The sequence below is a fragment of the Nyctereutes procyonoides genome, unplaced genomic scaffold, assembly GCF_905146905.1.
Source record: "Nyctereutes procyonoides isolate TBG_1078 unplaced genomic scaffold, NYPRO_anot_genome, whole genome shotgun sequence".
In the NCBI taxonomy this organism is placed as follows: Eukaryota; Metazoa; Chordata; class Mammalia; order Carnivora; family Canidae; genus Nyctereutes; species Nyctereutes procyonoides.
In genome coordinates, this window is record NW_026575121.1 from 50808511 (window position 1) to 50835294 (window position 26784).

Genomic DNA, 26784 nt, shown 5'->3' on the forward strand with positions numbered 1-26784 from the left:
GTGGTCACCTTACATAGCAGTACAGTCTTGAATCAGAAATTAGAATGATCCAACTTGAACTTGATTTAATGTCAGATCTTTTCTCTTCCAGAGACTCAGGCCTGCTTCAGGCTGGAAATCTGCAGTGGTAGACAGAAAAAGTGGCTGGCTGGACAACTGGCCAATTGGGGATTCTGGTTGGGAGGTCAGACAGCTACTTAATGATTTGGAGTATGATGCACATGTGCTCAGAGTAGGCCCACACAGAAGATTTCATGAAACTGTTAGGTAAATTAAGTGAATAAATTCACCTCTCCTGCCCCCTTTTTCTCTCCTGCCTTTTTTTAAAAAGCAAGAGGCTAAGTTTTGGCCCTGATCGAATATGAAACTCATCAGAGAGTGCATAAGGAATAACCAGTAAATCCAGGACTTGAAACATCTATCAAACTACAAACTCAGGATTTTTGATCTGTACTAGTGTTTTTCCAACTAGGTTCTTGGGAGTACTAGGATGGTTCAGGTCATCTTTGGGGCTGGAGTAGGTTTGGGGGTGTATTACTTTTGTAGGGCTGCTACAACAAAATACTACAAACTGGGTGACTTACAATGACAAAAATGTATCATCTCAGTTCCAGTTCTGGAGGTTAGAAATCCAAAATCAAGGTGTTGGCAGGACTGCGCTCCCTCTAATGCCTCTAGCAGAGGATCCTTTGTGGCCTTTTGCAGTTTCTTGGGGCTCTAGATGTTCCTTGGCTTGTATCAATATCACTCCAATCTCTGCCTCTGTCTTCACATGGCCATCTTACCTCAGTGTTGTCTTCACATGGCATTCTCTTCCCTGGTGATTCTCTCTTCTTATAAGGACAGCAGTTCATATTGGATTACAGGTCCCCCCTCCTCTAGTATGACCTCAGCTCAACTAATTACATCTGCAAAGACTCTTTCCCCCACAAAGGTCACATTTACAGGTAGGTACCGGGTGTTAGGATTTCAACGTACCTTGGGGGGCGGGGCACAATTCAATTAATACCAGGCGGTGAAAAGACACCATGTGAGTGGGATTCTCATCTTTATCCTAATTTCAATTAGGGACGCCCTGGTTTTGCCTGGTTAATATCTTAGGAACTTTTGAAGGACTCTGAGAACGAGTGCCACTGCCAACTAATCTATTGAAAGCCACCTATCTAGAGTATGCCACTTCCTACAAAGAAGCAGGCAAACACATCAATCAACTGGCTTTTAAAATGATTTTGCTTAGGGCTTTATAACTGGTTTTTCTTTTACATGCCTTATCTTATTCATCTTGGACAGGGCACAAATGGCCAGTCACTGAAGATGGGTGCTACTCTCAATTGACCACTGAGAATAGAGTGAATGGCATCGGTCTGGCCATTCTCTCCATCCCTGTTCCCTTTGAGTCCCCTTGAATTGCCATATGTGCAATGCATGTGTGGTCTATGCCCATTGGGGGCTCTGTGTCAACTATTCTGCCCCTTATGCTTTCTGGTGAGCTTGGAACCAACAGCGTCCTTTAATTAAAGGCAGTGGGTGGCATGATGACAGGATTAGTATCAGTGTCTGGCTCCCTAAGGACCAGGGAACATTGTGGCTGAAGTTTTCCCATCTGCATAACCGGACTGTTTATATGTTGATGAAAAAAATCTAAGAAGGGTAGCACTTCTCGGCTTGCTGTCCTCTCTACTGGCTTCAGGAACTAGTAGAGATGGGTCCCCACAGGAATTGCTTGGCTGTCTCACTTAATTGAAAATGTAGGGTGCTATGACTTTAAATGCATTGCTATTTGGCCCTTTGCTTCACTGCAGAATGAACAACAATGATGTTCTGCTGAACACCAGTTAACAGACGTTGTAGGAAGGGCTCAGCAGTTTTGTGAGAATGAAGCTGTATTACTCAAGTGTAATGAGCCAAAAAAATAAAATCTCGTTTTCATGCAGCATGAGTACAGGCTCATGCCCCAGCCATGTAAGAGCTTTTTCTGTTTTATTGTGGGTTTGGAAGGTATTCACTCAGCCTTACGGGCACACACGTGAAAGGAACATTCTGGTTTAGGAACTGAACTGAAATGAGTATCAGGGACAGAGCTTTTGCCAACTAATTATAGACAGAATATTCAAATACAGAGTTTGCAAAGTGCCTGATACCTAATGATCCCACTCCCCAAACCCCCTTTCTTCCTTCTACACATGAGAAAGGGTTTAGAAATGACCATCAACTCAAGAGTTAATTCTTTTACAAAGTCAATATTTATTTTATTTTCTTATGTACAAAAAGTAAACTCCAGTGGAACATAAAACCAAATAAAATCCTTTTGGCTGCACTGACTTCAATTACCCATTATCCTAGACTCACAATTAATCCTATAAACAATAGATCGCACCACAATGTTAACATTTGTTATACAGAAAGGATTCGGCTATTTTAAGAATGTTAAATACAGAAAAAAAAGGATCATAAAGTAACCTGGGGTGTCAAAGGACTCAGAGATAATCACCCCATTAAAAGAAATCATTTAAAGAGCAAATCTCCAATCAAAAATATGTAGTTAGGGGCCTGGATGCACACTTTTCCTTGGTTGATCCAGCTTAAGAGGCTGAGGAACTTTGTAATCACTTTGCATTTTTATTTTCCAGAGCATGTGGTGTGTGAAACAAATATAGCTGAGTCCTGGGGTCCCTACACTGTGAGTTCCAAGCAGGATTTTACAGGGTTACCATTATTCCCACAGGAGTCTGGCAGCAGGGAGTCAATTTGAATTGAATAGGGTACAGGTGTGTTGGGATCTACTCATAATATATCTGCCGACTTTATGGCAAAATGAACATACATACCCTGGGTAAGAAATGAACCCAATGATACCATCACACACGTGAAGATTTCTTTCATAAGCTGAATCATATAGTTTTATTCTTTTTGCTACACTTACTTATTAGAAGGCTTTGAAAGATAAAAGAAACTCAACATCTCTATGTAACCACATCCCTCAAGCGATCTACTTTACATATTTGTTTTAAACCAGTTGGCTCTGTGGGCCCATTTCTCTGCCTGGTCCCTACACACAGAGTTCTCTAGGAAGCAGGCAATGGTTTCATTAGAGTGACTGAGGACAGACATTGACTTGTTCTGACTTCTAAATATCTTGTGCATATTTTTAAGAATAACATGAGAAAAAGAATATACTTTTAAAAATTCGGAATCTGTAGTTTGTAAAACCACTATTATTTTAGTTATGAGCTCAGTGCTGACCTTTGCAGATCAATCATAAATAATACATTTTCCCGAGGGAAGTATTTCTAGTGGAAGTGGGAAAAACATGAACTAAAGCTATAGCTTCTGTACCATAAATATCAGCCACTTTAGGCTTAGCACTCTTTCAGGGGGTGGTAATACTGCAGAAGAGCATATAGGAATACACACCTTAGTTTCCATAGACAGGATATATGAAATGTCTGAAAGGTCTACATCTGGTATCGGGTAATATTACAAATACTGCCATGATGCACATTTCTCAAACACAGATTAACAACCCCTCATGTGCACAACTGCGACAGATCAAGTTTTACACCTTCCTATGGCAGGACAAAAATCCACTTAAAAAAATCTTGTGACAAGGTGGCCTTAAATGACGTCTCAAGTACGGACGGCTCACCAGTGGATGTGAGACCATAGGAAAAAATGTGGGAAAGCAGCGTTCCCCGTTAGACCTCGCTCTGCACTGAGTCCACCTAAATATCCAGGAGGTCATCGCCACTTTCGTCGCTTTCCACTGTCAGCTGCCGCGTCCACCACTTCTTAACCTCTGAACCACACGACGCCGTGTCGGTCATGGGGTTCATTTTGCACACTACGGATTTCATTGTTGTGCGCCCTGCAAATCGTAAGTTGACCGAAGACACTGAGTGGCTTATTGGTTTTGGTGCTGTGGAATTGACAAGAGTCCTATGAGCATTGCGGAGCTGTTCACCCCTTTGCAAGCCATTCCTCAAAAGCTCTGATATTCCCAGCAGTAACAATTAGACAAGTCCTACTACATGCGTCCTACCCATAGATGTTCGGTATGAAACCTTTCCAGCTCTGGGATCTTTATATTCACAAACTTTATATTCACAGACTTCAAAATTATGTTCACGGACAACTAGGGATACCATCTGAAAAAAAGCTATTTGCCCGCTGCCACACTTTGAGATAATCACAAACACTTAACAACAACAACACAACAAAATCACTGAATGTTCCAGTCAATATCAGTGTCATAGAAATATGGGTGAGTAGGTGTACATGGGTATATACAAAGAAAGAAAAAACAACAAAGTTAAAGGGCAGATGGTGTAAGCAATAATGAAGGGGTCTAACTAACTTTAGAGGCAGACCTGAATTTGGAATCTGAGACCCAAAACCCGCAGAGTGTAGATGCGCCTAGGACGCCTGACTCAATGGAGAAAGGACTCGAGGCACACACCTGAGGGCAGCCGCCACTGTCCGATCTTCCTCTGGGGCTTCCCGGGGTCCGCGGAGTCCTGCCGGCTGCCCCCCCTGTCCGACAGCGTGGGGCTGAGAAGCTGCTGCTGGCTGCTGGTCTGCGTGGGCGACAGGGCAGCGTGAGGCTCCTCCTGACCGCGGGGCGCCCCTCCACCCTCTGCACCTGTCCGCCCTCTCCTTTTATTTTAAGAAAGCAAGAAAACGCGATCGGAAAACAAGTGGCAGAAACAGTACCAGAGCCACAGAGTCCACAAGGGGGAAGGGAGAAGAGAAATGGGTTCAGAGGGTCCAGGAAAGTAAGAGTCACCACTGCACACGGTGAGGAGAGGGGGCCCAGGTCTCCAGGTAGCACCTCCTCCTGGCATCCCTCCAGGATTCCTCCCCCCTCCACTCTCCTTCATGGGCTTTTCTTTCTTTCTTTTCTTTCTTCTTTTCTTTCTTTTCTTTTTTTAATCTACCTAAAACCAGAGAGCTCTGCAATCATTGCTTTGCCAACCTCATCAGCCCTGCCTGGCTGGCTGTCCTGGTCTTACCCCGCTCTACCCATCTTCACGGCAGGCAGACAGGTGGCATGGCCATCGTAGAAGCCTCTATGTCCCTCCTCCCTTTGGTGACTGTCCCAGCACAAGTTCCTGTGTCGGTGGCAAGTGATTCCTATGTGTTGGGGAGCCAACAACATGAAATCCACCCCTAACTGGGCTGTGGAGCAAGAGGTCCCCTTGGAGCATCCCGCTGGGCTGTGGAGCCTCAGGCTTCATTATTTACCACTGAGCCCTGACTGTGTCACTACACACCACGAAGGCTGATGCTGCCAGGGGGCTCATGTCAGAATGCTGATCAACTCCAGCTGGTCCACACTGCACCCTCATAAAGGGCAGGACCTCCTGCCAGCTGCTGGTCACAGCACAAGGCTCTCTGGGATGCCTGTGCCTCTCTGCATTTTTATGGACATGCACATTCAATCTGGAAATGAAAATAAGCTAAGTCCTAGTAAAAAGAAGGTCCTCAGGCTAATCCTCCTGAATTCCATATGCTCTTCCCAGCTATGGAAGGACAAATCCTTAATGAGTCTGACTATAAGGAGGTTAGTGGCCAATTACAAACACTTTCACTTCTACAGCAAGTTCCTATGACTTCGTAGAAGAAAGCATTTAGGGCAGAGCTTCAAGCAAACCATGTTCTTCATTAGTACTGGACTCTGATTAAACCGTAGAGATGCAGTGTTAACTCTCTAGACAAACCCCCACAGAACTAGTGAGTTCAGGGCATTCACTTTTTTTTTAGTATTCATACAACTCGGAATCAGAATCTTTTGAAATAACCCCAAAAGATTCCAAGTTGCAAAGATCCGAACATAGTCTGGATCAACATGTTCCAATTTTTTTAAACTAAAAACTTCCAATTAGAAATACTGGCACCTTGATTGAAATGGCTGTGTGAACAGCACCAATTTCTTTTTTATTTTTAAAAATGCATGTACTGTCCTTGGAGGAAGGACACCTCATACCCATACCTCAGGTTGCATATTATTATCCTGATTGTTAGCGTTCATGTCCTCACTGGGCTGGGTGGTCTCAATACTGGGAGGATTCAGGAAGCGGCTCAGCTCCTGCTGTTGGCTCTCCCTCAGGCTGTGGATGATGCTGCAGGACTGCTGCTGTTTCTATGGAAATACGATTATTCTCTGGGTAACAGAAAAATAAGCCCAACGTGCCCCTGTCCCCCACCGTTCAAATCATATTTTCTTTTCTCCTCTCCACAGCACCTGTATGCTTGGTGACCTCTTAGGAGCTTCCAAATAAGGATGCTTAACTAATTTCCCTAGTAAGTATCACACTGCTACTAAGGAGGGCCTAGAGACTTCCCAACCCATAGCATTTGCCTAACAAAGGGAATAAGTAGGTCCATTGATACAGCTTGTGTTGTATTTAAAATAGAATTTTTAAATTGGTAATGTAGGTATTCTATTTTTTCCCCTTCTTATTTTGCTCTGTGTTCATTAAGCCAATATGGATCTCAATTTTACTCTGGGTTGTTGAAGGCAGAGAGCCTTGGGTGGTAGAACTCGTGCTCTTGCCTTGGTTCTTGGATAGGAGCAGGCCAGTCTGTCTTGTGACAGGGCATATACTCAGGAGCACGGTCTGGTGCTGATCCAGCAAATCGAGGCCTCTTGGGGCCTGTCGGGGCAGGCTGGATCCCCAGAGCGAGCAGGGCTATGATGGGTCAGCTGTGGCTATTGCCTTGCTATAGGAGGTTGGGCTGTTTTGTTTCTCTGGGGACTTTCTCTCCTCCAATAGAAAGACATGTTTCTGTAGCTGATGTTCTGAGAAACAGGATTTTAAAAATCTGTTAAATATAAATATTTAGTGATTAATTTGTTTTTTTCCTCTTGTGTGAAGCATAAGTCAAAAACATTCATAAAAGGAATTATCTAGTAGAAGTGCCTATCGTAAACACAGTCTATGCCAACATACTACATGTTCATTGATTTATGAGTCAGAGAATCTTATAAGCTTATAGTTCTAATGGCAGCAGACAGATCATTAAACTCCCAGGAGAGGTGGCCTTTGTTAAAGACCAAACAACATTATCAACAGTACGGTGGAATTTTTATGAACAGTTTAAAAGTACTTCTGTAAATTCAGTTGCCACTCAATATGTAGAGATTCTGGGCATTTTGAACAGTTGAGTTTGATAAATGGAGATCACAAATATTTTAATATCAAGAGACTGCTTTTTTTTTTTTTTTTTGAGAGAGAGAGAGAGTGCATGAGACAGAAGAGAGAGCATCTTAAGCAGGCTCCATGCCCAACGCAGAGACCAACATGGGGCTCGATCTCACAATCCTGACCTGAGCTGAAATCAAGTCGATGCTTAACTGACTGAGCCACCCAGGTGCTCCTCGACAAAGTGCTTTTAAAACATTTTAAATATTTATAACAAAGTGCTTACTATAAAAATGTGATTCAATGGGAACATCTATGGACTCTGCTCAAGAGGGCACATCTGGGTCTGGCTGGAGCTAAGGTTTCAGTCATATGGGATGAGGCATGAAGCTGATGGAGTTGAAGGGCCACAAGTTTAATCACAGGAGGGATCACATTCCATTGCTCATGATGCTCTTTCCTTTATTTTCTTTCTTTCTTTCTTTTTTTTTTAAGATTTTATTTATTTTGGGGGGGAGAGACAGAAATGAGTGGGCAGGAGGGGCAGAGGGAGAGGGAGAAAGAATCTCAAGCAGACTCCCTGCTGAGCAGGGAGCCTGATGCAGGGTTGAGCCCAGGACCCAAAGATCATGACCTGAGGTGATGGCTGACGCTTAACTGACTGAGCCACCTGGGCACCCCCATGAAGCTCTTCTCTTTTGTTCCTCTTCCTTCTTTTCCTTTGAGAGGAGGAAATAAAACCCCAGACATCTGCAGTTCACTCACAGCTCTGATGCGCTTTAAGCACTTCTTCAGCCACATGCGAATGGTCTGCTTGGCCACCTCCTCCTCGATGGTGTACTCCAGCTGCTCCCTGGCCAGCAGCTCCTCCAACTGCAAACTCTTCCGGATGTCAACTGACCGGTAAGAGAGCATGCTGGTGGGGGGGACAGAAAAGTATTCCAGGTCTGACTCAGCTGGAGTTCTGGGCAGCAGATATCTCAAACTCTAGACAGGACATCACTCATTCCAACCAAGGTAGTGTCCCTATGCCACTGGACTAGTTGAGGGACCTGAGCTAGTTATGTCACCTCCTCTGTAAGATGTGGATAGTAACGGTACCCACCTTACTAAGTGACTGAGTTAATACTTGTGAGGTGCTTACAACAGTAAGTGCCATGTAAGTGTCTGTAAAACAAAAGATCCAGGCAGGGCCCTGATCTACATTCTCAGCTGCTTAAGGCTCTGGAACTTTCCCCATAGAAGGAAGAGTGCTCTCTCTATACTTTTGTCAGGTTCAGTTCTAATTGGGGATGGTTAGTATGCTTGGCCAAAGGTCATGCTTCCTGCTCCTTCCCCTCCCCACATTTCCCTCTCCACTGATCTCATAATTCTGGTGGATGTGAAGTCAGGGTACAATATTTGCTCCCATTCTGACCTTGGCATAGCAGGTGTAGTCAGTGGCAAATAAAACCAACACAGCCGATGGGTTTGCCTCCTCAGGGCCCTGGGGCAATAAGATACTCTTTCCGTATGTGGGCTGAGAGGTCCACAGTTAAAGGAGAATGCAGCCCTTTCTGTGGCTCTGTGCTCCCTGCTGCCCCCATGGGACCCCAGGTTAGCACTCAGCCCCTGCCTGCCCCGTCTGTGAGCCCAGTACCACCTCCACAGCCTACATCCCGGCATAGAGGTGCTGGGGGGGGTGCTCCCCACGCAGCACTGGTAGTTGACCTTCTCTTCTTTGCCAAGGCTCCTCTCACTATGGAGGAAGGAAATGTGTTGGCTCTTCCTCTTGTCCCTGCCTCATCCAGAATCTCATTATTGCTGAACTGTTTCTATCATTCACTGAGCAATAGGGACAGGGAGGGGCAACCAGTGCCCCCATTGGCTTTAGCCCAGCTCCATTTTATTAAGATGCTTCACTGGGTTCCAGAGAGGCTGAGGGATAACTGCTAAGGACGGCGGTATGTCTAGGTGCTTCACTTTCAGCCCCCCAATTTTTTGTCACCAGGAGGAACAACTTGGTGACATTCTGCTAGAGATGGCATCCTTTGCTAATCATACATATTTTGTGCCTCTTCCTTTTCTGCACTTTAGCCTGCTCCTGGAAGAAGTGAATAGTGGGAAGGAAAACAATTAACTTGAGAGAACATCTCCCAGGTCCTTCCTGTTCTGATCGCTTTTCAAACTTCAGTCACAAGGGTGTTTCTGTATACTTGAGTGCTTCTGAATGTGTGCCCCTGTACCAACACTGAACCTGTCAAGTACCTGCAACCTGATGGAAACAGGTACCGCTAGAGAAGGGCCTTGACTTCTCCTGAGGACAGACCTCTCTGAGAGCCCACGGGACTTTTCACAGAAGAACGTTTAAAATGCATAAAATAAAATAGCATTATTACAAAGAAAACCAATTGTATTGAGGTATACAGTTTTCATATTATTTTCTTTATAAAGGTGATGATAGAATGGGTAAAGAGGGTGATATATATATATTATATCACACACAATAGTTCTCAGCCATAAAAAAATAATGAGGTCTTGCTATTTGTGACAACACGGATGAACCTAGAGGGTATTATGCTAGGTGAAATAAGCCAGACAGAGAAAGACAAATACCATATGATTTCACTGATATGTAGAACCTAAAAAAAATAAATAAAGCAGAGACAGACACAGAGAATAAACTGGTGGTTATCAGAGGGGAGGACGGTGGGGAGATGGGCAAAATGGGTGAAGTGGAGGGGGAGGTACAGGCTTCCAGGTTTGGAATGAGTAAGTCAGAGGGATGAAAAGTATAACATAAGAAATATAGCCAATGATGCTGTAATAGTGTTGTTTGGTAACTCATGTTATCTATTCTTGTGGAGAGCATAGCATAATATAGGGAGCTGTTGAGTCACTGTGTTGTACACCTGAAACTAATGTAATATTGTGTGTCAACTCTACTTCAATAAAAGAAAATTAATTTTAGAAAAAATTTAAAAAGATGGTGACATAGTAACATAAATGCTTCTTTATTGTTGCATTAAATAATAACATCTAGTAGCTCAAATGACCACTATAACTTAGAAGTACTGGTAAGTATAGAGGATATTTAAATTACCAGCCACATCAGTGATGGGCTCTGAAAATATCTGTGATTTCTGTTGGTGACAAAGATGCACGTATTGTTAATACCACTGTGGTTTGTTGCTTGCATTCATCACTGTAGAAAATGCAATATTTCAGAGAGTGATTCATGAAAATAAAGATGTAACTGTTTCCAAGTCCACAGGCTTCTGGATTTGATCCACGGATTCCTGTTTAAACAGCTGCTATGGACTGAATTGTTTTCCTCCTAAAAAATAGATGTTGGGGTCATAACCCCCAATACCTCAAAATGTGTTCTTATTCGGAAATAGGTCACTACAGATGTGATTAGTTGAGATGAGGTCATATCAGAATGGGGTGGGTCCCTAATCCAATATGAATGGTGTCCTTCTAAAAGAAGATCTGGACACACACACACACACACACACGCACACATGCGTGCATGCATACACAAACACACATGCAGGCACACGGGGAGACTGACACGTGAAGATGAAGGCAGAGATGGGGGGATGTTTCTATAAAGATCACCAGCAAAACCCCAGAGGCTGGAATGGATTCCCCCTCCCAGCCTCAGAAAGAACCAGTCCTGCCCACCCTTTGAATTCAAACTTCCAGCCTCCAGGACTATGAGACAGTAAACTTGTTTAAACCACTTAGTTTATAGTATTTTGTTGCTTTTGTCCTGTCTAGGTGCCCACTGAATGGAAAATGTGGTTTGCCACCCAAGCAGGGGCAACCATCACAGAGAGAGGCCCCATGAGTAGGAAGACTGGACGTTAGCCCCAGCCTGACCACTGAGGCTGTGTCACTGAGTGGGTCTCTTGACTCTGCCGGACCAGCTCCTTCCTCACAAAACAAGGGGTGGCCACGCTCCCTGAGGGCCCCCTAACTGCCCCCCACCTCTTCCTGTCAGCAGCTCCCCAGTCAGTAAGGGAGACTCCTCCTGGGGATGTCAGGCCGCTGTTTCTCCGCCGCTCCTGTGTGAGGCCTGCACTCAGACACCATCCTTACGAGACAGTGACAAAGGCCACTGGAGCCCGAGCAGTGAGACCGCACCATCTAACCTCAGTGGATGTGGCGGCTGGCTAACCTCCTGGCGGGTGCTACTTCGCAAGGCCCTGCACATGGCTGCAGCCTCAGGCTCTGGACGCAATGGGCTCTGGGACACACAGTTGGGAAAACCCCCTCATACCTGAGCACGTCATGGAAAGTGACATCGCCGCCATTATGCAGCCTCTCCATTTCATAGCACATGTGCTTAAACAGGAGCTTGTCTTTGTCTAGATCCACCTCCAGCCTCCCCCGCAGCAGCCTCAGCAGGAACTTTACCCGGAATGTTGGAATCACCCCCTGGGAGGCAGAGCACAGTAACTGGTAAATCATCTTGAGGCCATACGATTGGCTTGGGATTCTGTTTTCACAGAAAAAAAACCCACCCAAACCCGAAACATCAGATCTTTTTCTCAAAAGGTAGCATAATTAGCACTGGGCAGCAAGGAAGTTGTTCGCCTCCCTGGAGCCTGGGTGTGGTGTGGGCACTGAGAGCATCACCACATGGAAGGCTGAGCACACTTGCATTTTCTGCTGGTGTTTCTCTGGCTCTGTGGGACCTCATAACCTGGCAGTACTGGGAGCCTAGGAGGGTACAGAGCAGGCCCTCTGCCTCCCTGGCCTCAACCCTCGCTTTACCAGGCTACTCTCCTCCTGGCCTGTTTCACTGACTCAGCCCCTGCTCATCAATTTCTCTAAAACACATGCTGAGTGGGCTGGTAATGTGTTACCACAAAAAGTAGAACATTCACATGTACGGGATCCTCCTCTTCACTTAGCCTGGATGCTACAAACTTCTAAATGTTCATGATAAGTGGTTCTTCTAAGGAATGATCACTCCCGTTTCAGCTCTTCTCCACGATCAGAACAATTATACACAAGAGAATCTGCTCAGAGCAGCCCCAGGTTCTGAAAGTCAAATACACATTGCTCCCTTATGGGCAACACCACCTAGCGTCTTTGAATGAAGGCCCTGGGCAAGAGGCAGGCACAGGAGCAACCCATGAATTCCTGTCACTTACTAACTCCTTAACATGTGACCGCTGTGGTGCTGTCTACTATTGTGTACGTATTGTGTACGTCCAAGGAAAGCCGTTTCCTGCAGGCAGCAGTCTTGGAGATGCAGGTGGATTGAAATGGGAAGAGCTAGGCCAAAGGCCACATGTGTAGGTCACTGTCTCAGAGAAAGCCCCCAAGGACTGGTGCCTGGGAGAGTGGGGTGCGTTAGGGAGAGGGGGACAGAGGGAGTGGGGAAAGCCAGGCATTACTGTGCTGGCCTAGCTCGGCATGCCCCTTTCCTCAGCCTGTTCAGGCTGCTTGGTCTTCATGCCCTCTGTGAACTCTTCCTATAGCTATTTTTGGATCTTCTCCCCAGATTTCTCCACAGCAGAACTTGCCTTGTTTTTCAGATGTGGGGTCTATCAGTACCTCCTCAGCCAGACCATCATGGCCACCCCACCAAACTAGCCTGCCCCCCAAGGTCCAACGAGTCTCTACCATATTGCCTTCTGCAAAGTACTTATAGCGTCTTGAGATAGTAATCATTATTATAATTATTATTTGATTTTTTTTTTATTAGAACAGAAGCTCAGTGAGTATGGGGGCCTTTCCATTGTGCTCATCACTCTATCCCCAGCACCCAGAACTGGGCCTGAGTGTTTGCTAGGATGAAGAAGGATCAAGAAGAGGAGCAGCAGAAGAAGGTGCTGGAGCTTTGGCTAATTCTAGGAAATCTTGGGTAAGCTGTAGGATGAAAGCATTCAAATAATAAGTCCAAAATAATGAAAAATCATAACTTTCAGAAACCTCTAAATAACTCCTTTGCACTTGTAATCAGGCTTGCTTTTTGGTGGCTGCCTGTGGCTTTGTGTTATACCATTGCTCTGGTGATCTGAATTTCACTCCTCCTGCCCCCAGCCCAGGGCTGGTTTCTTCAGAGCTCCTTGGTGACTTTAAGAATGTCCAAAGAAAAGGACATCCATGGTTGGACAGGACACAAGGGCAACCATTCTGTCCCTTTCTCCTCCCAGCATATTCTGCTGAACGGCCAATGGTGGCTTTCTACAATTCACCCATGGCTGTTCCAAATTCAGTAGATGTCCACTGGTGACCAAAAGCCTGCTTAAATATCTGAGGGAGGGCAATGAGTCTCTTTGGGAGGGTGGGCATGAGGCAGCAGCCCCCTTTCCTACCTCTCGTTTATCATCCACCATATTCCATATGATTTGAAAGTGGCGGAGATCATTGTAACTTAGAAGCTGGTCCTCCTCCGTGGAATAAAACAAGGAGAAATTCTCCACAATGATGGCTAAGAAAAGAAAAAAGAAAAATGGAGAATTTAGATAATTATGCTAATCTGTCATTTTTTAGAAAAAATAAAATATCTATTATAAACAATGGATTTTATCACCTATATTATAAGCCAAATTTTTAAAGTGCTTTTAGTGTGTTTTCCAAGTTGGCATATCTTACATTTGGACTAAGCTATTTATCCAGCTCCTGCCTTTCCAAAACATGAGGGTCATGGGCATAAACAGACATTCTGTGTGTAGAGATATCCATGCCAGCTGGCTTCCACTCCTAGCTGACAGTTCCAAGGCAGTTTTTAAAGGTCAGATTGGGTTCTGGGTGGCCCCACACCTGGGTGAACACTGTGTATCTTTCAAAAACACAACTGTGATCTTTTGAGGCCATAAAGGTAGCCCTCCCTGAGATTTGTTCAACTCAATCCGTGTGAAGAGCTCTTTCGAAATTAATGATCATAATTAATAGGACAACTCTTGAAATTGCAATCAACTGTCATTTACATGCCTTTCAAAGGTCTTTTCAGCTTCTGGATTGAGAGGCAACAATTTATAATTAATGCCGTGAAACACCCACCCCAAGCAATCTGGGATAATTACTTGCAAATTGTACATAATTATCTAAGTACCTGAGCTTAAGGATATTAAAACATATTTAGCAAACGTCACTTACCTACAAGCAGATTTAGCATGATGTAGGCAATGATGACATAAAATGAACAGAAATACATAAGCGCCCCGGCATAATTTCCGCAGTCTGTTGCCCAGTATGTGAATTCATCTGGCGTGCAAAAGGGAGGCTGGACCTACAGGGTCATGAGGGAGGGGGAGCAAGGGTAAGAGTGAACAATACAAATTTCTGTGTGCCCACTGTAGTTAATGAACTATTCCTCTGCATAGAAAACAGAATTAATTTCAGTGTAGTCTCTCAGAAGCCACATACATCGAGGACACCATCCTCGGCAAAAATCAAAGAGAATATTTCATTTATTCTATACTTCCAACCCTGTGGAATCCCAGGTTCATTGCCATTTCAGAAGCATAATGAAAATGAACCGGTTTCTTGCAAGAGACATTCTTTCGGCCACCTCTCCTAGTCTTAAGTGACTAGTCAGACTATGGTGAGTAGTCGCTCTAATGGGAACTACAGAAAGTCAATAAGGCATTTACAAATCTTCTCCAACCTAACTAATGGGTTAAGATTTATGAAGATTTGTTATATGTAGCACAGTCACATTCGAATTGTGTAAGAAGAAACCAGTAATCCCCCTTCCTGGGACACCTTTATGGGACATTACAGAAGAGCATATAAGGCTCAGGTTATCAAAAGCCTCCCCATCTTCAGGGGCCCCAATAAAATGCCAACACTTTTCAGAGACCTGTTTTCTTTCAGCCAGAGAGACTAGCTCTTTCTTCTGCATTCCCATAGCACTCTGCTTGTTCTTTATTTAGAATTTATTTAATTCTGCCTTATATTATATCTGATTTGGTAAATTTGCACATAGGGTTCTTTAGCTCCTACTATGTGCTAGATTTCTACTCAGTGTTAGAGACAGACAAGTCTAAGTAAGACATACTCTGTGGCTCCTTCATGTTGCTGACAGTCTAGAGCTCTACAGGAGCCATGGCCTGCAGGTGGCTATTAAAATGTAAATGTCTCTTAATGAACACCAAACACTGTTAGATAAAATTTAGAATTCAGTTGCTCAGTGTACTAGTCACATTTCAAATGCTCAGTAACCACATATGGCTATTGAATTGGACAGAGCAGATTGCCAGCATTGCAGACATTGTTTTTGGACAGCATTGTTCTTGAGGTTGTGAAAATGGAAACAGAGATGAAATAGTCAAGCCAGTAACTCACTACAGTTGGGCTATACACTACAAAGGAGAAATACGGAGTGCTGTAGGAACATATCACTGCAGTCTTAGTGTGAGGTGGGACTCCTGATGGAGCCTATATTGTAAGGGAGATGGGGTGGGGGCACAGTGAGGAGACGAGGGGAACCTAAGGGAGGGTGTAGCTCAGAGCCTGGCTCTAACCTCCTTGAGAATGCCCTGGAATCACGGGAGACCTAGCATCTGGCATATGGCCCAGGATAAACCAGGTGCTCAGTGAATATCTATTGAATAAGTTCAGGTAAAGCCCTGGAATCATGGGAGACCTAGCATCTGGCATATGGCCCAGGATAAACCAGGTGCTCAGTGAATATCTATTGAATAAGTTCAGGTAAAGAAGCGGGGGACACCTGGTTGTACTTGACTGCCAAAATGTTAAAGGTGGGAGGGAAAGACCAAAGCCCACATAATGTGTATCCGCCAAATGGAACTGCAGTAGCTCAAGCTGGGTTCACTGGATATTCTTCCTGCATATGGCCATACTCCGTAATGCAAAAGAATGCAGTTTGATGAACTAAACGGCCAGGATATGTGTTTTGTACACAAAGTCTTGATGCTAACAAGGATGACGCTGCCAATATTGCATTGCAAAGAGCTTCATTCAGTTCTAAGTTGAGGCACTGTTAGTGATGAAAAGAAAAGTTTACCATACAGTCATGCATAATCTTATTCCAGTCTTCGCCTGTGACAATTCGGAACAGTACGGTGATGGCTTTGCCAGCTGAAGAAAAGTTGGCATGCCTAATTAAGGAAGAAAAACCAGAATGAGGGTAATATGGTTTGTCAAGAAGTAGTAAGGTGTCACCACTAAAACAGGTAGCTTTTGGAGAAAATTTGGCTGCTAGGTTACCATGTCTAAAGGCTATAATTTGTTATTCATACTTGCCCTCAAGCATAGCTGTCTGAATAACCCAAGCCTAGCATGATGCCACCAATTTATGGCCATGCATCTTGAATGACTGAGGGTTTTAGCTTTGACAAGTAAGAGTGATTCCTTCTTTCACATGGAGTTTGCTATGAAAAATAGAGCTGCCATGAATCAATTAAGTCATCTCTGGAACAAGACACATTTGTATTTAATTTGTTGTGTAATTACTTTCTCAAAAAAGTTTTGTAATTACTTTTTTATTTTTTATCTTTTTAAAAATATTTTATTTATTTATTCATGAGAGACACAGAGAGAGAGAGAGGCAGAGACACAAGCAGAGAGAGAAGCAGTTTCCATGCAGGGAGCCTGATGTGGGACTTGATCCTGGGACTCTAGGATTACTCCCTGGGCCAAAGGCCAGCATTCAACCACTGAGCCATGCAGGCGACCCTGTTATTACTTTTTTAAAAAAGACTTTTGCTTCCAAATTTTATCTTAAAATTTAAGATAATCTTTGAAAAATGTTTTTCATATATAGTAACCATTTTGGGAGTTATAACTTCCCATGTTTTATTAAAAAAAAAAAAGGAGAACCCAAAGTCATCTTAAAGTGTAATTAAATAAAGAATATATTGTTTTTTGGCAGTAGATGGATAGAAATTCACCAGGATATTTAGAAGTGGTTATTCCTGCATGACGGTAGATTTGGAATTATGGATTCATGTTTCATTATGGGAATATTATGGAAATAGTTTTCTAAAGTCAATATGTAGTCTGTTTTTAGTTAGAAAAATATCATTTAAAACTTGGACATTTTATTTCATTTCAGTTTCCAACTGATCACTTCCCCTTTCCATCTTTAATAGGCAAAAGCCATTCGGATTTTTATCATGATTTCATGACTAAAAAAGTTTGCTTGACAATGAATAAAAAGATAAATGTACACACACCTGTTAATGTTCTCTCCATATTTCACAGTACCAAATAAAACAACTCCAGCAAAAGCATAACACAAGAGCAAAAGGAACATCCCTACTATGATGAAGAAGCTTTTATACATGCTGACAACCACTGTCAGGAGGAGCATCTTTAGCGTTACCTATATGGAGATGAAAGTGGAGAGGAGAAAATAAATATTTGTTTTGTTAACCAGGGAAGTGAATGACAAGTATGCAGATTGGCACAAGATAGTTTGCACCCTCATTTGACAACTGCTTTAAAGGGGATTAAATCTATTATTCAAAAAAGACATTAGAGAGAAATTTAACTTGTATTTCAAACTATTCAGCCCTTTTAAGTCAAAATAAAAGCCTAAAATTCTGTTTTCTCTCTTGCTGCCTTAGTCTCTATAAGGAGAGCTGTACACTTTTGGCCTGTACCACCAAGTAGACTCAGGATTCTCCCACAGACAGATGTTTACCAAAACAAGCCTAAACAATGACAAAATACTAAATAGTATCAAACGTTGAATGTACTGAATATGCGCATTTATGAAATGTATATGAAATAATATCAGTCATGAAAAAGGGAGCAACTTTAAGAAACGAAAAAAATATGCAGAGTGTATGCATGAACAAAAAAAGAATATAAAGAAATCTGGGATCACAGAATCATGAAGCTTCATTAAAGATTATTTTTCTTTGTAGCAAAGGAACTTTACTACAAATAAAAACAATGAAAATAAAGAAGTGTTAAGAAAGACCATTGTTTTTGCTTTTATGCCCAATGTTATCTTATTTGATGATTGAGTTCAGTTAACAAGTATGAAGAATAAATAAAACAACATAAATGTCAGGAAACATATTACAAGATAACTAAGCTACCAGATTCCTTTTAATATTTAATATTTGCTCATTTGGACTTGGGATGACCAGCAATTTGTTAACTTCCACCCTGAAAACCCAGAAGGACAGCTGGTCAATTGGGCATCGCTCCTTTCTTCTGTACAGGTGTAAGCTTTGATAGTATCCTTCACGACGTACTCACATGCTTTCCACAGATAGAGAAAAACCGGAAGACGATCACGCAGGCACCCATCATGTAGGTATATGCGTTCTGAAATTTAAACAGAAGAGAGCCGCTCATAATGTGCACAGAAGATCTTGTTACAGTTCCACTTTTCATTTTAAGTCTTCTGTGAAGTCTACTGAGTAATTAGTTTAATAAAATGTGAAAATTCTTATAAGAAATTTATCTTTCAAAGGTGCTGAAAAGGTCACTGCCAAAACTCATGAATAAATATTAGCTATAAAATCAAATCTTAAATGAAACTTCACTCCCTGTTTTGCTCAGCTGAATTCTGTACTTTAAAACTTATTTTACATAAAAATAGTGACCGGCTCCTTTGAGGAGCAAGAAAACCTTAGGGTAACAATGCAACATGAGGAAGTCAAGTGAGACCGGAAATGCAGGAATCCTGGCCAAGAAGGAGGTCTGGTGTTGGAAGAGATGGAGGGAGGCCAGCTTCCCCCTCTCTGAAGAAGGACTGCAGAGACTCTGGAGACCAGCTGGCCACATTCCTGTAAGCTGACTTCAGAAATGTCTATCCCACCCAGAAACACATCCAGCTCATTCTTCAAGGGTGCGATCAGCAGCAAGAGATGACTGGGTGCGTTTTATGACTAAGAAGCTTCATCTCAGAAACAGGGATCCTAGCAGCTAGAACTGCAATAACAACTGTGGCATTAAACTCGTGCCAAAGCATGATTTTTCACGAGGAGCCTTGCCTAGCCAAATGACAATAGTCACATATGGGCCCCCAGGAAGGGGTCTGGTGATATCCTTGAGGTACAGGGAAATGAATGTGTCTGCACAGAAATAACTTGGGATGGGAGCAAGGACTGCATCTGCCTTCACAATAGACCACTGCAAAATAGAGTGGAGGTCGAGCGTCCTTCCAGGACTGGGGGTTCTCGGAGGGGAACATCAGCAGTCAGGCAGAAGAGGCAAGTTGATTTTTTTCAGTGTGAAATGTCCTCTCTGTGACATCCGGAATTAGGAAGACTGCTCTACTCTTCTGCTTGGACTAAGTAGCTTTTGACTCCATTTGTCTAGAGAAAGATAAGAAACATGGACCTTGCAGTTTCTTTCTGCATTAGTTCCAATCTGTTATAGATGACTTCTCACTTTCCTTCTGGAAATGACGACCCCCAGTAGTTTCTAGGAGGATGATCCCCATCCTTTGCCTGGTACTGAGAGGTCCCATCCAGATTTTGTTCCATGTCCCCCTCTGTCCTTCTACTCCAGAACTGTTTCCTTCCTGCAGCGTTCCATCACAGGGACAGCTGCCGACATGCCCCTCCTCCTACAGACTAAACCAAGCCATCACTTCCACAGGGACCCTTTCCAGGACCTCTCTGATGAGCCACCTTCCACTATTTCATGTCATTGTAGGAATGTGTGTCTCTCTGCCTCATTCTGGCTGTAACTCTCATTGTTGTGGGAGCACTCCATGAATGCCTACCTGCAGCAGTCTCAAATTCTCCTCAACCTCTTGGATCAAGATTAAATATTCTGGCTTACACTTTAAAATAAGACAAAACACCAACTTTCCAGGCTGTGATGTCCATGAGAGTGGTGAATGCCTTTGTTTGGTTCATTGTATTCTTCTCAATTCCCAGCATGATGACTTACACATCTTTAGTGCTCAAAACCATTTGTTGTGGGAGAAAATGGATCAGGGTGACTGAGAGCCCACCTAGGCTTGGCACAGCCCCTGATGCTGAAGGTGACAGTTATTTTAGGAAGGACATTCAACGCCTACCTGCCTGAGCATGGCATTTTCATACTGAAGCCCTCTGTGATGTGTAAATGGGTTCTCTGTGTGATGGATCTTTTCCGGCATGACTCTAACATTGGAGAGGATCGAAGGATGGATAGAAGAGTGCAGGGGGATCTGATAATATTACTTTTGTCTGTGATCAAAGAAGATTAACCAAAAAAGGGAAGGTACTTATAATAACATACCATGGGTTTGTGTACTCTTTACAGTTAGAAGAACTTCATATGATCTCTATGATGCCCATATGGAATGGACAGATTATGAAGTTATATCCCCTAGTTCAGAGCAGGGAACAAAGGATCACCAAAGACAAATAACTCAAGACTGGAAAATGGTGGAGCCCAGAGTAGGGGCCTCTAGAATTGTGTTGTCCAGTATGGCAGCCACCAGCCACCTGTGATTACTGAACACTTGGAATGTGGTGAGTCTAAATTAAGATGTGCTGTAAATGTAAAATACACAAAGATTTAGTACCAATAAAAATATAAATTCCTTAATAATTTTTATATTGTTGACATGCTAAAATGATAATATTGTGGCTATGGTAGGATAAAATACATTACTAAGTTAATATCATCTGTTCCTTTTTTAGTTTTTTTTTTTTTGTATTTTTTTTATTGGAGTTCAATTTGCCAACATATAGCATAATACCCAGTGCTCATCCTGTCAAGCGCCCCCTTCAGTGCCCGTCACCCAGTCACCCCATCCCCCTGCCCACCTCCCTTTCCACTACCCCTTGTTGCCTTGTTGGTTTCCCAGAGTTAGGTGTCTGTCATGTTCTTTCACCCTCACTGTTATTTCCCACTCATTTTCTCTCCTTTCCCCTTTACTCCCTTACACTATTTATATTCCCCAAATGAATGAGACCATATAATGTTTGTCCTTCTCCAATTTCCTTTTTTAGTTTTTTAATTCAGCTCCTAGAAAATTTGAAATTACACCCGTGGCCACATTTTGTTCTAACTGGACAACAGAGTTCATTTTAAGCAAACTGGTGAAAACTCAGACACTGGGAATGACAGGCTTTAGAGAAATGACAGCTGGACATCTAGTAGGAAATAAGGCAGCAAAAGTGCCTGAGAATCCCACTGTGAAATACTACTGACTATAATGGAGTGGCATGAATGCTACACTTCAGTTCAGAAAACTGGGTTTGAGTCTTCAGCTACCTGCTTGTATGTGAAGTTAGGCAGGTTTTAGCCTCTGTTTCCATTGTTCTTTCTCTTATTTTTATCCTTTGGAAAAGTGAGAATTAAACTAGAGATCTTTAAGGTTCTGATTCACACACTCTAGGACACCAAGGGGCCAGATCTTGGCTGTGTGAAGACTGTGGGGGTACACAAGCACAGCTGAGGGCCTGTCATGGTCAAGGCTGGATGTAGGGAGGTTAATCTGACACCTGAGGGTAGGCTGCATGCACTGAAATGAGACTGGAAACAGGGTTACCTGAACCCAAGTTCTCAATTAAAATACACTCTAATTACATGCATACCAGGAGGGCAAAGTGAAGTACCACCCAGACTACACCAAGTGATGTCACCAGCAGGTCGTATCGGTTTCTTCTGCTTTGCCAGAAGCCGGCGGGCGACATGGCTATGATCTTCATTGTAACCTGGGGGAAGATATTGAAGGCAGTAAATAGAGGCTGAGTGTTTAGCAAATATTTAAATGTGCAAACTTGAGGCATATTTTTTAAAGGATGTAGAACCCAAATGGAAGATTTTATTACCAAGGGATAGATACATAGATAGATACAGATCTAGAGATCTAGATCTAGATTGATCTATTTAAATTCTAAAGCTGGGTAGGTTACAAATCTATATTCTCCATGCTCTTTTCTCCTTGTTTTATGACTAGTTCTGTTGGCAGGATGTTTTTCTTCCTCAAGGAAAAGACCATAGATTTTGGGAAACATCAACCAGTACAGGGTTAAATAAAAATCTGCTTGTATCTCAAAGAAGATTACGCAGGAAAATGATATTATACAGACCGTATATTAAAATAATCTTGTCTGATCTAACTCCCTCGGCCACTACATTGCAATTTGAGTTCCTGAATTACAGTGGTTTGTGTAGTTCAGTCAAAATATTTGAACTCACAAAACCAGACAGGCCAACATTCAGATACAATAATCAACAGCAGTTAGCAATTTCCGCAGTTAGAAAAAGCTGAAATAGCAAGTGAAATCTTTGTTCAAGTAAAGCACAACGGCCTAAAAAGGGAACTGTCCTATGAGCATGCCAACCCTCGCCCCTAAAAAAGGTTTCAAAAACAACAGAACACAGAGCTGAAGGTGGGTGCCATCAATGGAGGACCCTGCTCTACTGTACGATGCCCACCACAGCCCCCAGAGCCAGCTGGCTCGTTACCATACCTCTAGAACAAAGATGAAGGTGAAAACAACTGACATGGTTGCCAAAGGGACGGTCACTGGGTCCTCCACGTCCCACTGGAAGAGAAACAGCACACTGGTCTTTGTCCGCACCCATCAGACACATCAGGACCTTCCCCTCTTTCTCTCATTAGAACATGACTATGAATTTTAATTTTTTACACTAAGGGACGTAGACTGTAAATGGATATGGCCCCTTGCGATGTTCTTGGAGGCCCCAATGAACAAACAAATCCTTCCCAGAGTTTTGGTGTGAAAGAAAGTACCTTGACGGACAGCAGCACCGACTGGGCCAAAACAAGCAATGCGATTGTCCTCTTAAAGAACGGATGCTGGGTGATGTCATACATCTTAGCTCTAAAACCATCATTATCTGCAAAAGAGAGGTGGAGGCAAGGGCATTTTGGACATAGGTCACATTTACTTTCTTGTCTTTCATTTCCTTTAATGCTCATTTTAAAACTCATTACTTTTTTTTCCTCCTATAGTTCCATCTATTGTGTGGTGTTTTGCAGGAATGGCTGGTTCTGAATATTTAAAACAATGGGGCATGACGCCGTCCGTATTGGAAGGAGAACCGTATCATTCAATTTCTGTCATTTTAATACATTCCGCTCATAGGTTTAAAAGGCCAGCATAAATATATTTTATTTAAAAATTCATTTTTTCATTAGGGCTTATCCTGAGAGCACTGAAGCACAGCCTTTGGGTGGTTGATTTTAATAGCCTATGGAGAGATCTGTAGTTTGGAGCCTGTTTCTATATTAACTTATGCACAACCGCCTAGTGGTCTCCCGATTATTATTTTAATTGAAATCTTAGACTCCTGGGGAATCACGAACACTGGTGCCCAACATGAATAAAATCAGAGCATCTTTGATACCCGGGCGAGGTGGGAGATGAAGAGGCTGGGCTATCTTCAATCGGCTCTTCAGATCTTCCCATCTTCTCTGATCTACAGTCAGCAGAGCTGTCCCCTTCATAAACAAAGGAAAGCAGAAAAAGGCCTTATGTCGTCTACTCCACACCAAGGACATTGCAAATGGGGTGGTAATACCAACAGGGCTAATTTGGGGATGTAAAATAAAGATATTCTTCGAATACCATCATGGTTCGACAGACATGGTCAGACTTCTCAAATTTGGTCTTGAGAGGAGGCCCAAAAAGGGTGGCCTTCAACTGGCATCTTTGAACATGTGTAATATTCGGGTTTGGAAAAAATCTAAAGAAGCTTCTCTACACAATCAAATTTTCAAAAGGGGATACCCACTCTAATAGTGGTTAGTTTGCTTTTATTTCATAGTGGGAAACACTGCAACAAAATTATAGGTTGTCAACCTGCTGCTTCTGTTTAAGGGGATTGTGTCTTTTTTAAAAAAATTATTCTGATATATAATCATAAAACTATTTTCAAGTGGTATGAAATCACAGAATTTGAATCTTTAAGAATTAATGCTGTGACAAATGGCTAAATGAGATCAGATATTCTTTATTATATATATTTACAGTACTTCATTAAAATGCATATAAATATATTACATGACATTTAATTACACTGTATTATAAAGGCAGACCAGGAAAAAAAAAAAAACGCACTCACTCTTCCCTCCCATTCTTCCTTTCTTTCCACAGAGCTAATTACTGTTCTTGAAGAAGCGTGTCTTTCTCACTATGTTTTCAGACTTTTGCTGTTGGTGTATGTATCCATACATAAGAACATGTTTGTTTTGAATTAAAAGAATGTATATAAATGGTATCCAATCTGTGCTTATGTATGCAGTTTGTTTTTATCTTCTTTGAGTACTATGTTTTGCATATAACTAAAAAGTAAGCCTAATTGGTTTAACTGCTCATAGAATATCCCACTGCACAAATGTATCAGAAGTTATTTGTTTTAGGTTTATGTACTATAAAAATGCTGCAATAAGCAAACATGTACTGTCTCATTTTGAAGGCCAATCTCTAGGAGAGGAATTGCTGGAGTTAGGAATTTATACATCTTTATGTTTGCCAGATATTGTGAAGTTGCTGTCCAAAGAGGAGTAACTAAGAAAATTCACTGCTAGCAATCTTCAAGTGTTTCCATGTCCTAATATTCTTGCCAATACTTGACATTATCAGACATTTTAATTTGGCCATGATGGGTGGGAAATATATCTAATTTAGTTTTAATATCAATGAGGTGAAACATTTTTTATGTGTGTGAATGAGGAGGCAACTCCTGTATCTTCCTATGTGAATTGCCTGTTCATATTCTTTGCTCATTTTTGTATTTGGATATTTACCTTTAGATGTTTTGTAGAAATTTTTGAAATATTCTGGGTATTAATCTGTCAGTTATGTGAGTTGAAAATATTTTCTTTTAGCTTGCTTTTTTTAAAAAAAATTTGCTTATCATTACTCTTGTCTTTCAGAAGCTTTTCATTTTAATGTAATCTAACCTGTAAATTTCTTTATGGATTCTACTTTGTGGCTAAAGTCAAGAAATCCACAACTACTCCAAGATATACTACTCCAACATAAATCCTACATGGTTGAACAGTGGTTTTATCATAGCTAGGTCTTTCATTCTTCTGGAATTCATTTCTGAGTATGCTGTAAGGTAGAGATCTCTGTTTAGTTTCTCATATCCAGACACTCAGTGACCCCAGTGCTACTTATTTATGGTCTCATCTCTTCCACTAATTTGTTGCACTACTTCTTTTTTATATATACCTGGTCCCTCCTGAGGTTTTTGGTTCGTTCTGTAAGTCTGACTTTCTGTCCCTGTATCATTACCCACCCTTTTGACTCACTATAGCTTGTTTATTTTCCTTCTCCACATTTTTGGTCATGCTCAACCTTGAGAGAGGTTTATTAATTTAATTTTTTAAAGCATCTGTTTTTGTCATTCTTAAATCTTTTGTAGTATCTTTGCTTTCTATATCATTAATTTTTGTCCTTAACTTTGTTATGTTCTTCCACTTTACTTTGTTGTTCTTATTATAATTTATTGATTTGGATATTTGACTTATTACTAATTGATTAATCTTTATACACTTAAAGTTGTAAATTTCTCTTTACTGAGTTATCTTTATCTTGTGACCTTTCATATATGATGTTTATAAATGATTTATCTAAATGTCTTGTGATTTTCTACTTTGATTTCTTCTGTAACTCAAATTATTTAGAATGTTGTCTTAACATCTTCAACTTATGAGGGATTTTTGTTGTTTTTTATTATTAAGAGAACATGTTCTGTGCAGTATTGATTTTTTCTGCATTATCAATTCTTTTGTAACTTATTTTATGACCTTGTGGAGGGTACATTTTACACTTGAAAATTGTTGGGGTCAGGGTTCTTTTTATGTCAAGTAGGTCAAATGTTTTTACTGCAACAAATTTCATATTTTCTTTTTTTTCTATGTGTTTCTTGGAGAAATATGTTACTATCTTTCACTATGATTTTGGACTTGCTAGCTTTTAAGAATAATTTGGTTAATTTTTGCTTCATATATCTTATGGTTCTGGAGTTCTATACTTTGCTAGTGGTTAGTTTCTTTTGCAATTATTTAATTACTCTGTTTATTCCTAATAATGGTATTTGTTTTGAATTAATTTTTCTGATATTAATATTGTGAAATAATTTTTCTTACTAACTGCAAAAATCTACTTTGGGTTCTCTGGGTGCTATATACATTCATATTATGACTTTATTATACAAAACCAATTATTTTAGAATGCTGAACTCTGAAATGATCTAAAAGAATACTAAGCATAGTGGTATCATGTGGTCATTAATATTTGAAAGCCTCTGTAAGTTTATTATTGTGAAACTAAGTTTATTAATCAAACTGTTACCTCATAATTGAGATTTAAAAAATATATATTAGTAGTACATACTTTGAACTTTTTAGACAGGGTTCCATCTTCTAGGGAAGACATAATTTTGCATAATTCTGAATTGTGAAAAAGTTGCCTATTGCCTATATATTTGGAAATCTACTTACATACCTTTGGGTATGACCATTAGAATGTGAGCTCCATGAGGACAGAAATCTGTGTGTGTTTAGTGTTTCATTTGTGTATTTAGCTCCTTGTGTTCCCAGGGTCAAGAGCAGTGTCTGGCACCAGTAAGTGCTCAAAGAAATCTGTTGAATGACTGAATGATAAAAGAAATAAATGCTGTTATATAGCAGCTCATGTACTACCATCTGAAAAACTTATGGAAAAAAAAAACCAAAACCTCTTCTAAATGGATCTCAAATTTGGATCTCTAAATAATCAAGCTTTTAATG

The 26784-nt window shown here is 41.6% G+C and overlaps 1 protein-coding gene across 1 annotated transcript in view; it reads right to left on the reverse strand.

Moving 5' to 3' along the window:
* Positions 1-2281: 2281 nt before the first annotated feature.
* NALCN (sodium leak channel, non-selective) overlaps positions 2282-26784 on the reverse strand; it is a 318102-nt gene continuing 293599 nt past the window's right edge. Inside the window, exons 32-45 of the mRNA XM_055335586.1 lie at positions 23391-23484; positions 22774-22880; positions 22490-22564; positions 21608-21727; positions 18321-18389; positions 17285-17433; positions 16114-16207; positions 14241-14373; positions 13457-13572; positions 11407-11564; positions 7908-8058; positions 5990-6139; positions 4457-4574; positions 2282-3916 (exon numbers count right to left, since the gene is read on the reverse strand). Of these exons, the coding sequence (XP_055191561.1) occupies positions 3723-3916; positions 4457-4574; positions 5990-6139; positions 7908-8058; positions 11407-11564; positions 13457-13572; positions 14241-14373; positions 16114-16207; positions 17285-17433; positions 18321-18389; positions 21608-21727; positions 22490-22564; positions 22774-22880; positions 23391-23484 (1728 nt within the window). The 3' untranslated portion in view covers positions 2282-3722. The remainder of the gene's footprint in view (positions 3917-4456; positions 4575-5989; positions 6140-7907; positions 8059-11406; positions 11565-13456; positions 13573-14240; positions 14374-16113; positions 16208-17284; positions 17434-18320; positions 18390-21607; positions 21728-22489; positions 22565-22773; positions 22881-23390; positions 23485-26784) is intronic.